Source organism: Syngnathus scovelli, chromosome 7, assembly GCF_024217435.2.
Source record: "Syngnathus scovelli strain Florida chromosome 7, RoL_Ssco_1.2, whole genome shotgun sequence".
Lineage (NCBI taxonomy): Eukaryota > Metazoa > Chordata > Actinopteri > Syngnathiformes > Syngnathidae > Syngnathus > Syngnathus scovelli.
In genome coordinates, this window is record NC_090853.1 from 408,896 (window position 1) to 420,202 (window position 11,307).

The 11,307-nt window shown below is 51.3% G+C and overlaps 4 protein-coding genes across 6 annotated transcripts; 2 read left to right on the forward strand and 2 right to left on the reverse strand.

Annotated features, from left to right (window-relative positions):
• Positions 1–1,682: 1,682 nt before the first annotated feature.
• On the forward strand, positions 1,683–4,195 carry LOC125972583 (diablo IAP-binding mitochondrial protein-like). Its single transcript, XM_049726349.2, has 6 exons — positions 1,683–1,941; positions 2,246–2,369; positions 2,590–2,715; positions 2,884–2,994; positions 3,145–3,241; positions 3,328–4,195. Exons 1-6 carry the CDS (start codon positions 1,829–1,831, stop codon positions 3,531–3,533), a joined length of 777 nt encoding a protein of 258 aa, XP_049582306.1. The 5' UTR covers positions 1,683–1,828; the 3' UTR covers positions 3,534–4,195.
• Positions 4,196–4,296: 101 nt separating this feature from the next.
• On the reverse strand, positions 4,297–5,551 carry LOC125972594 (odorant receptor 131-2-like). Its single transcript, XM_049726365.1, has one exon. The coding sequence runs from the start codon at positions 5,461–5,463 to the stop codon at positions 4,486–4,488; it is 978 nt and encodes a 325-aa protein (XP_049582322.1). The 5' UTR covers positions 5,464–5,551; the 3' UTR covers positions 4,297–4,485.
• Positions 5,552–6,334: 783 nt separating this feature from the next.
• Positions 6,335–8,597, reverse strand: LOC125972593 (odorant receptor 131-2-like). Its single transcript, XM_049726364.2, has one exon. The coding sequence runs from the start codon at positions 7,548–7,550 to the stop codon at positions 6,567–6,569; it is 984 nt and encodes a 327-aa protein (XP_049582321.1). The 5' UTR covers positions 7,551–8,597; the 3' UTR covers positions 6,335–6,566.
• Positions 8,598–8,721: 124 nt separating this feature from the next.
• On the forward strand, positions 8,722–11,282 carry LOC125972597 (diablo IAP-binding mitochondrial protein). Of its 3 annotated transcripts, none has more exons than XM_049726370.1 (6): positions 8,722–8,872; positions 9,464–9,590; positions 9,880–10,002; positions 10,066–10,176; positions 10,244–10,340; positions 10,906–11,282. In XM_049726370.1, the coding sequence occupies exons 1-6, from the start codon at positions 8,829–8,831 to the stop codon at positions 11,106–11,108; spliced, it is 705 nt and encodes a 234-aa protein (XP_049582327.1). In that variant the 5' UTR covers positions 8,722–8,828; the 3' UTR covers positions 11,109–11,282. The 3 variants fall into 3 exon arrangements, with proteins under 3 accessions (XP_049582327.1, XP_049582326.1, XP_049582328.1); XM_049726369.2 differs by lacking the exon at positions 10,906–11,282 and adding an exon at positions 10,464–10,776; XM_049726371.2 differs by lacking the exons at positions 8,722–8,872; positions 10,906–11,282 and adding exons at positions 8,884–9,032; positions 10,464–10,776.
• Positions 11,283–11,307: the final 25 nt, after the last annotated feature.

Genomic DNA, 11,307 nt, shown 5'->3' on the forward strand with positions numbered 1-11,307 from the left:
GGCACGCAGACATTTTGTATCGCCATTCATATTGAAGTTGTTGACGCTTTGGCTCCTGATGCCTATTTGTTGTTTTGCCTGCATATCCAAGTTATTTTGTTGCCTTTCCACAAGAAAATTCAACAAGATCATTTGAATGAAACGGAATTATTATTATTAGTAGTAGTGGTAGTAGTGGTAGTGGTAGTAGTAGATAGATAGATAGATAGATAGATAGATAGATAGATAGATAGATAGATAGATAGATAGATAGATAGATAGATAGATAGATAGATAGATAGATAGATAGATAGATAGATAGATAGATAGATAGATAGATAGATAGATAGATAGATAGATAGATAGATAGATAGATAGATAGATAGATAGATAGATAGATAGATAGATAGATAGATAGATAGATAGATAGATAGATAGATAGATACTTCAATTTGTAGACTCAGTTGTAACATTGATCCACCCTGCACCTTCTGTCAGTAAGATCAACAGAGGTGGGATTTCTGTCAACACTCCAAGTCAACTTTTGGATAATTGCTTGTACCAGTCAATGAGTAGATTGCATTTGCGACAGACACCAACAGTTTCGTATTTGTGCTTTTTGGTAAGAACAACAAGTTTCGATTTTTCCTTGAACTTGATGGCAGTTATGATTTGCAGTTGTTTGTCTCTCTCCTAAGGTCTCCCGATGAGGTTTGGCTTCGGTTAGTAATTATCGGACAAGCTGATCATTAACGTCACAGCATTGAGTAACATCCAGTTCTCCCGTTGTTTACCGAACACGTTGACTCTGGTGGCGGTAGGTGGGGCGGGGGGGTCTCTGGGGTGGGTGGGGGGGGGGGGGGGGGGGGTCAATCGCTGGCCTCTTCTATTTACGCAAGTTCTGCGTCACGGCAGGTCTCCGCGTCCAAAACAAACTCACAGAGCAAACACAGAGCGGATGGCCCGGTCTTTTACCAATCGGCCAACACACTGGATTTTTGGCCGGACAGCGACATGCGGCCTCGCAAACCATCTCTTGTGTTTGATTTGCAGATGGAAGCACGTCCTTTTACAACGAGGGCACAGACACGCACGCACCTTTGAACGATTGTGCACGCTGAAATCATTTCTGACGTCCGCTTGCTAGGTTTAACGTGACTTCAATCAACGCTACGACACAGCAAGGCTTGTGCTCTGGTGAAAACTGGCCTTGTCGGCATCCACTCCTAGCACCAGTTGTTGTGGCCTGGGGTTCCATTGCATGGTACAAAACACTCCTCAGAAATAGAAAGTCTGGTCCATTTTTGTCATAGTTACAGCTGTTGTCAAAGGCGCACTGTAGTTGTTCCCACTTGTGCTACCAACCATGAAGGCCAAGGAAACCAAGAGCCATTGCTTTTGTTGTTTTGCCAGCCCGGTCAATCATCAGATCCCATTGGTGACGCCAAGTGCAGCGTGTCGTTTTTAAGGCCTTCTGACTGACGTGCACGTATGCAAAACGCCATCGTGAGGATAGCAAATGGTTGGAATACTATGTGCGGACGAACCGCATGCTGCTTCACCACGTCCAAAGATCAACTCGACGATTATGTGATGGCACGCAGCATCAGACTCTGCGAGATGCACGTACGTAGCCTTGGTGGCCTGTTTTTTGGGGGGAGGGAGGGAGGGAGGGAGGGAGGGAGGGAGAGTGAGATAAGGCGAAACGAGCGCATCAGCGGGCAGAGTCAACAGATCAATGACTTTTATTACGCAATGTGACGCAGCCCCACCGCTGCATAAATAGCGGCCGGCGGCAACGCTACTCAAGCAAAGTGCGCCTCCGAAAGCTACAGAAAAAGAGAGCAAAATGCAAGCCGTGTGTTCACGTTCGACACGTTCCGTCCGGACCGGCGGACGACTTTTGGCCTCGCGACGACACCTTCACAGCAGGAGAGAGGCAGCGAGCGCACCATTGCTCAGGTACCTTTTTGCTCGATGGGACTTCAAAGTGAAAATTGAAAAAAAACCATTTGCAATTGGCTTCTTAAAAAATATGTTTAATACGTTCCATATTTAGTTTTACAAAAATTGGGTGGTGTGTGGGGGTAAAAAAAACAGGCCCAATATTAAAAAAAACAGATGAATTCTACTTACATGACTTTCATCTAATACTCGGTTATGTGTGTCATTCAACTTGAGGAAGGAAACATTTCTTCTTTCTTAAGCTGTTCCCTTTTTTCCTTCCAAACCAAAGAAAGTGAGTCAATCCCTTTTTGTTGTGCAGCACGGCGGGCGTCCTCTTGAGCAGCAGAGAGCCCGGTTTGCTGCTGGCCCAGCAAGTGTGCTGCTCAAGCACCAGCGCGGCGCTTTCCAGCATGAGCCACCTCGACGCCGCTTCGTCCTTGCAGGTGCGTGCGTGCTTGCTTGCGTGCGTGCGTGCGTGCGTGGGTTACTCGGCCCTCTCTTAGAACAGCGGTAAACGCATCTCCATTGTGAGCATGCAGCACACAAAAGGGAGTGCAGAACTCACCACGTACGCTTCCAAATAGGAACGGAATTAGGAATTTTGGAAAAAAAAGAAAAAAGATTGGATGAAGGGGCTAACAATGCACTGGTCCCGGCCGGCAGCAAGCGGAGCAGCTGACGCACGCCGCCCTGATCGGAAGGGCGACGTCGCTGGTCGCCGACGGCACCGGCACGCTCCTGTCGCAGAGCACCTTCGCGCTGGTCGACGCCCTCCACGGCTACGCTGAGGTGAGCGCGTGACACGAGAAGCCATCTTTGCGAATAGTTTGTCATTTGAGGAGAGTAAAGCCAAACGTCTTCCTTTGGAATGCCAGCATATATGAGAGGCGTCACACTTTTGCATCTTGTGACAGAGACCATTCTGCTGTCAACTTTCATGGTCTTTTTCTTTTTCAGGCCGTGCACACGCGCATCGCTCTGCAAAGACGTTTCCTGATCTCGCTGGGGAAAGTGAGCCCGGCCGACGAGGACGCGCTTCAGCGGGCCATCTCTCAACAGAAGGCGCAGGTCACTCGAACTCTCCATGGCACATTTTGAGCGGGCAGGATCTCGCTGATGGCTCAAGTTACAATGAAGCACGTGGCGTGGCGTGGCGTGGCGTGGCGTGGCGGGCCGGGCGACACACGTTGTCTGACCTTTGAATGGCGTCTGTGACAGGTCAGCCAGCATCTGGACCAATGCAAACGCTTCGAGAGCACCTGGATCAAGGCCGTCGACTTGTGCCAAATGACGGCGGAGGCAGCGAGCGCGTCCGGTGAGTGACGGCGAGACGGGCGGCGCGCACCAGGCGCCGTGGGTGAGCCGAGCCTGACGCCGGTCGTCACCTGTCGTCGTCCTCAGGGTCGGAGCAGGCCTCCGTCATCTTGACGGCCAACGTGCAGCTGGCGCGCTCGCACACCCAGCGAGCCCGCGAGGCGGCGGCGGCGGCGGACAAGAAGCTGGCCGAGACCAAAGTGGACGAGATCCAGAGGATGGCCGAGTACGCCTCCTCCCTGGAGGATGCTGACGAGCTGGAGATACACGAGGCCTACCTGAGAGAAGACTGAAGGGGACATTTGTGACATTGTGACATTCTAACAGGGAACTTGAGGAGTTTTGTTTAGACGCCACCTAGCGGCATCCCGGTGTCAAGAAACAAGTGTGCCCAATCAATCAGATGAGACAAAAATGGTGCTTTGGCACCACCGCTTTGGTGTCATAGGCACTCCGTTCAAGTGAGTTACGGCACTTGACAAACAAATTCCTGGTTATGAAAGCTTATTTATTTGATGGATTGATGGATTGATGGATTGGTGGATTGACTGATTGATTGATTGATTGATTGATTGATTGATTGATTGATTGATTGATTGATTGATTGATTGATTGATTGATTGATTGATTGATTGATTGATTGATTGATTGAGAGCAAATTGACGGTCCAGGTCGTGAAACTGCCTCTTTGTGCTCATTTCTTGACATTGTGATATTATCTGGGGGGGGCAGTGGAGCCCATTTGCTTTGAGTCCAGTTTGTCTTGCTTTTATTTATAATTGCAACTCTCACTTTTATTGTATGATTACAGTCAAGTGATGGCTCACCTTGTGTTTCAAGCACACATTTGTCAAAGTTTGATGTCTTTATCATAATGATAAGTGCTTTTATTTTCTCCATTGCATTGCCTTGTTCACACTCATCTGGAAATGAGAAATAAAATATGTTTTCAACACATGGCCTTTTCATTTGAATTGCACAAAAGGCATCGACCGACACCCTTAACAGAGACCATTTGAAAAGAATGCCGAAGAAGAAAAACAAGATGGTGCGGATTCTGATTTTATTCTGTAACTACACACAAGACACGAGGCAACATTGAGAACACGGACACACAATCAGAATAGCGCAGGCATGAAACCAGACGGGCTCAGACAAGTCTATTCAAATGTTGCACTTTGGATTCGATGAGCAGCTTTTCCTCTTTTCTGAAGATAGGAACAAAAGGGACCATCGTCCCCTTTTTTACGTCTTCGAAAGCCATGAACGGCGGCGCCCGTGGCAACGTACAAGTCGCCTTTCCTGCCACGCACGCCCGCAGAGCACGTACGACTTGAGCACCTTGAAGAACATCTCATCCCTGAGGCCGTAGACCAAAGGGCTCAGGCAGCGCGGAGAGAGAATCAACACCACGTAATTGAAGGTGCGGATGTATCGGAACAAGGCGTTCTTCCAGTCCTCGATGGCCTTCTCCACCGTGGGGAGCAGCAGGTACAAGAGGCACAGAAGCAGCTGGAAGGAGTGAAGGCTCACCGTGCCCAGACCTTTCCGGGACGCCGCCCGGTCCCCGGCCGACGCCGCGTCGGCCGCCTTCATGATGCGCACGTAGCAGAAGACGATGACGCCACCCATGGCCATGAAGTACAGGAAAAACATGACCGACCTCAGATAGTTGTGCCACGGGTACGCTTCTAGGTTTTGAATGCTGCACCTGAGCTCCTCCGCAAAGTCGCCGCGGATCACCGACGGGAGGATGGCCGCGAAGAACACCACGCAAGGTACGGAGCTCACGGCGCCGATGAGCGCCACGGCGCCCAGGGCTCGCCGGCCGGAGCACAGGTCGGCGTGCCGCAGGGGCACGCACACGGCCACGTAGCGCTCCAGGGTCATGGCGGTCAAGGTGCACGCCGTGGCCATGTTGGAGATGGCCAGGAAGAAGTAGATGAGCATGCACAGCCACAGATCGATGGCCACGCCAAAGGAGTAGAGGAGGAACAGCAGGTTGCTCACCAGCAGGAACCAGCAGTCGTTGAGCAGCATGTTACCGAACAGGATGTAGCGCGTGCACGACGTGAACTGCTCCTTGGAGAACAAAGCCACCAGCTGGAAGACGTTGATGGCGAGGAAGACGGCGATCAGAACTTGGATAAAGTTTAGGATGCTGTCGAAGTTAGACCAGGCTTGAAGGTCACCGCTCCCCACCAGCGAGCTGTTGCCGGCCATTCGACAAAGCAGAAACAAGTTGGGAACGGACGGGCAAAGTCGTCGGCAAAGTCGCCAGCAAAGTCGCCAGCGGGGCTGTGTGCTTTGCAGGGAGGGCCGCCCAATTTGTAGCCCCTTCTCCCATCCGTCATCGCCAAAAAATGCACGCCGCGGCAACCATGGTGACCCGGGGGCGTCGTCATTCCCTCATTCTGTGTGTGTGTGTGTGTGTGTGTGTGTGTGTGTGTGTGTGTGTGTGTGTGTGTGTGTGTGTGTGTGTGTGTGTGTGTGTGTGTGTGTGTGTGGGGCGCTCTTGCTCCTTCCCATAGTCATAGATAGATAGATAGATAGATAGATAGATAGATAGATAGATAGATAGATAGATAGATAGATAGATAGATAGATAGATAGATAGATAGATAGATAGATAGATAGATAGATAGATAGATAGATAGATAGATAGATAGATAGATAGATAGATAGATAGATAGATAGATACTTTATTGATCCTCTATTGAGGCTTGTGGAAAAGGCTGCCACTCACAACGGCGCCACAAAAATTCACTTCCAAATAAAAGCGGAACGGCCGGCCGGTTGTGTGCGTGTCACTTTGCTGGCGACTATTGTTAAGCGCGCTGCCGATTGCCTACTTGCTTCACGTCAGCCGCCGTCAACGCTAATCGTACTGCATAGAATAGATGGAGCTGGAGACCATGCAGGTTGTAGCTTCGCATCTTTCAGCGTGTGTGTGCGTGCCTTTTGAGACTACCAATACTTCATTCAGTCAGCACTCGAGAGGACTCCATCTAGTTCTTTAACGCCGCAGTCTAACGAATCAATAATACAGGGCCGGGCCGGTCCGGGCCGGGCCACCCCATTATGATTTGTATCAATGGCATCACGTCAACATTCATCTGGAAATATACAAAATGCTCAGAGTGTGTGTCTTTTTATTTTGTAACCACACACGAGACAACATTGGACACACAATCGGAATAGTGCGGGCATAAAACCAGACAGGCTTAGACAAGTCCATTCAAATGTTGCATTTTGGATTCCATGAGCAGCTTTTCCTCTTTTCTGAAGATATGAACAAAAGGTGACTTGCGGACCATCGTTCCCTTTTACGTCTTGGAAAGCCATGAACGGCGGCGCCCGCGGCGACAGCAATGTACAAGCCGCCTTTCCTGCCTCGCACGCCCGCAGAGCACGTACGACTTGAGCACCTTGAAGAACATCTCATCCCTGAGGCCGTAGACCAAAGGACTCAGGCAGCGCGGGGTGAGAATCAACACCACGTAGTTGAAGGTGCGGATGTATTGGAACAAGGCGTTATTCTGGCCCTCGATGGCCTTCTCCCCCATGGGGACCAGCAGGTACAAGAGGCACAGGAGCAGCTGAAAGGCGTGAAGGCTCACCGTGCCCAGACCTTTCCGGGACGCCGCCCGGTCCCCGGCCGACGCCGCGTTGGCCGCCTTCATGATGCGCACGTAGCAGAAGACGATGACGCCAGCCATGGCCATGAAGTAGAGGAGAAACATGACCGACCTCAGGTAGTTGTGCCACGGGTACGCTTCTAGGTTGTGAATGGTGCACCTGAGCTCCTCCGCAAAGTCGCCGCGGATCACCGACGGGAGGATGGCCGCGAAGAACACCACGCAAGGTACGGAGCTCACGGCGCCGATGAGCGCCACGGCGCCCAGGGCTCGCCGGCCGGAGCACAGGTCGGCGTGCCGCAGGGGCACGCACACGGCCACGTAGCGCTCCAGGGTCATGGCGGTCAAGGTGCACGCCGTGGCCATGTTGGAGATGGCCAGGAAGAAGTAGATGAGCATGCACAGCCACAGATCGGTGGCCACGCCAAAGAAGTAGAAGAGGAGCAGCAGGTTGCTCACCAGCAGGAACCAGCAGTCGTTGAGCAGCATGTTGCCGAACAGGATGTAGCGCGTGGACGACGTGAACTGCTCCTTGGAGAACAAAGCCACCAGCTGGAAGACGTTGATGGCGAGGAAGACGGCGATCAGAACTTGGATAAAGTTTATGATGCTGTTGAAGTTAGACCTGGCTTGAAGGTCACCGCTCCCCACCAGCGAGCTGTTGCCGGCCATTCGACGGAGCAGAAACAAGTTGGGAACGGACGGGCAAAGTCGTGGGCAAAGTCGCCAGCGGGGCTGCGCGCTTTGCAGGAAGGGCCGCCCAATTTGTAGCCCCTTCTCCCATCCGTCATCGCCGCGGCACCATGGTGACCTGGGGGCGTCGTCATTCCCTCACTCTGTGTGTGTGAGTGTGTGTGTGTGTGTGTGTGTGCGTGCGTGCGTGCGTGCGCGTGTTACTGCTCCTTCCCATAGTGACCGACAAACTTTTGAACTTCAGTTGAGGAAAAACATGATGATGGTAAAGCAAATGGAGAAATTTGGAAGACAAACCACCAACACATAAACAAGGCCAAGACATTTACCCCCACTGCATGGGTCCAAAGAAAGAAAGAAAGAAGACATTTAGTTGGATGACGACCCAAGCTGTAAGCGCGTATACCCTTCGGCCCCAAAAGCCAGCTTCACTGAGCATCGTGAAACTCGGTCGACGTGCCAATCAAGACAAAGAGTCTCAAAGTATCAAATTGCTGTCATTTTGGTTGACGTAACTGCATTCACGTTTGACTTTCGGAGCGGATGCCAGTCCAAACAGGCCGACAAGGTTTTGCTACCCCCACTCGGTCGGATGGCACTTAGTTAGCAGGTCCATCTGTTTGTTTGAAGAATTTGCCCACGTGGCGTCTCCTGGGGCAGCACTTTGGAAGCAGGACAGGACGACGCTCTTAAGTCATTTTGTCCATGTCACTAATCTCCCAAGATCAAACAGTCCCTGTGAAACTCATTAAATGGAAAAACATTCATTCATTATTCAAAGTGTTTGGGAAGAAGGTTTTTGTGCAAAATGTTGGCCATCATGGGATGCAATTATGCAGCTACACTAAAATTGTTGTTGTTTTAAAGCGTCATCATGTGTTTTTGCATCCAAGGACGCCGTCCTGAAACATTGTCCTGGGTGTTGATGATCAAGTCCGATGAAACTAATTAGCAGCAGCAGCAGCATTTATTATTCATAAGTTGTTGTTTGCCCACGACATAGTCCTGATGTCATACGACCTTTTCTTTTTATTCTCTTTTCCAAATGAACATAAGGCCAGGTAGCCCTTGGTTTTGTCACGGGTTGCATTTTAATTCACTTTTCAGCCACTCGGAAAACAAAAACGCCTTTTCCGAACTTGATGCGAAAGTAAACACGTACGTTTTGGGGCCGCCATCTGATGGATGCCAGGAGAGCGGAGCTTCAAGCCGGAAGTGACGAAGCCGGAAGCGGACGTTGACTGAGACCGGACCAACATGGCCGCGCTCGGGCGGGGAACAGCTTTACTCCGTTTGCTCCGGTACGTCCTGTTTCCTAGGAATTTCATTCAACATTTCGCCCGAATAAGGACACCACTCGTAGATATAACGCCATGTTTGTACAAAGAAGAGAGATTTTGATGAGCTTCGACCGGAAAGGAAACCTCCAGACGTTGGAATGCACCTGCAGTGACGCAATAGGTGCTACCTCCATAAACTGCAACATCGAAATGCGAGTTGTCAGCGAGCCGTTTTTGAAAACCTTGACTGTGTTGATTGAGCCGAAATGGAGCTCATCGAAATATTGCCACGTGTAACGTGTATACGTATGGCAAAGGGGCGACAAATCAATACTGTCACATCAAGTCCCACCTTAAAAGCTGTTGCCATCAATAAAGAAAGGCAAAGAATTTCAGAAAGGTCAACTAACTTCATGCTAACCCACGCAATGCAAAACAAAATGAGCGTTGACGCAGTGCTAGTCATGAATACCCTTTCAGTAAGCCTCCAGCAACCCATGTCAACAGACGATATAACAATGCTAACATGCCGATGGATGTTCTTTATGCTTTGTGGGAAAGGACTAAGCTGCAGCTGATCTTATTTTTGAATTCTATTGTGGCTGTTTGCAGGAGCAACGCTCAGGTGCTGCGGAGGCACGGCAAAACAGCGGTTGGCACCTTGGCAAGCTGGAGGAGCGCGGCGATGTCTGTGGCGGCGGCGACAGGCGGTGGGCTGTGCGCCGTCCCCTTCACTCAAGTAAGCGCGACGGCTGCGCTTCGACCACGTCGCCACTTGCCGTTTCCTGCCCGGCCGTCATTCGTGTAGGCTGGCATCGGGGCGCTCGACTTCTGGGAAACTGTTTCTAGTCACTTTTTGATTGTTGCTTTCCGACAATTGAATGGAAACCTATCTCTGCCAGCCAGCCAGCCAACTGTTCCCTGTCAAGAGCCAACTTTCACGTTGATTCCTTCTCGTCGAATTGCGTGCATTCCCGTGGAACGTTTCAAACTTTATTTGACAAGTTTTGTTTCCGGTGTCGCGGCAGATTCCGAACCTCTCCCACGAGTCTCTGATCAGACGAGCGGCCTCGCTGGTGACGGACGGTTCCAGCACGTTCCTCTCGCAGAGCACTTTGGCCCTCATAGATGCCATGGCTGAGTATTCAAAGGTGACTTAGAAGTGACCCGCAAGCCTTTGGTCCGCAACGGTGGCCTTTTTCTTTTCTGTGCAGGCGGTGCACACGCTGGTAGCGCTCCAAAAACGCTACTTGGCCTCACTGGGGAGTCTGAGCCAAACGGAGGAAGAAGACATCTGGCAGGTGATGATTGGCCAGCGAGCCAAGGTGAGTCACGGCCGCCGTTACGGCGCCGCAGCGCTAGTCGTCACCTATTTCCGTCCGTGCGTGACAGGTCAGCGACAGACAAGAGGAGTGCAAGCGTTTCGAGGCGGTGTGGAGCGGCGCCCTCCGCTTGTGTGAAACGGCGGCTGAGGCGGCGTACATTTCAGGTGGGCAAATGCACGGAGGACATGTCACACGTGAACGTTTCCTGCAAAAAAGCACATGTCACACGTGAACGTTTCCTGCAAAAAAGCACATGTCACACGTCGACGTTTCCTGCGAAAAAGCAGATGCGTGCCTCGCTGACAACGTGCTGAAAAAGGCTTTGGAATTGGTGAGGGCTGGCTGCCTGCCTGCCTGCCTGCCTGCCACACAACGGCGTGAACTCGCTTCTTTACAGTGCCGTAAGACCAGGCTGCCACCTGGTGGCGCCAAAGGATTGGAAAAACTCCACTCAGTTCAATCCCATCAGCCTTGTCGCTGTCATGTCCCGAGATAGTACTTTTTTTCCTTTACTTGAATGGCAATTTGCTCTCATTTATTCGCCGCATATTCATATAAAAACTGGATCACAGAGGAAATAAAGTGCAACTATCCAGTGGAGTTAGATCATTCACTCAGTACATACCCGTCCGTCGTCCAAGTTCCAAACGAGCCCTGGCTCAAGACTGGGCACGCCGGGGCCCTCTTGCCAGAGGCACTTTAGTCACTTTGCCGAGCGTTGGTTCGCAGGGGCCGAGCACGCGTCCGTCACCATGCGGACCAACGTGGAGCTGGCTCGCTCCCAGGTCGAGGAGGCGCGCAAATTCTCCCGGGATGCCGACAAGAAGCTGGTGGAAGCCAAAGCCCTTGAAATCCAGGCCGACGCTCGGCGCGCCGCCGTCTCGGAGAACGGCGAGGACGACGTGCCCGAAGCGTACCTCCGGGAGGACTGAGATGAGTTTGGCTTCGGCGAATGGGAACGGCCTCGGTGGAAATGAAAGAGCTTCCGCTTGGGTCCGCCGACCCTCGCCTGAGTCTCTGCACTGTTTGTTGTACTATTGCAGGTTTGTCACTTTGCTGTTCCCTTCTTTTTGGAGAACTTTTAATAAAAGCATCACCAAATGTGAGCGTGCTCTGACTGGCAACATCTCA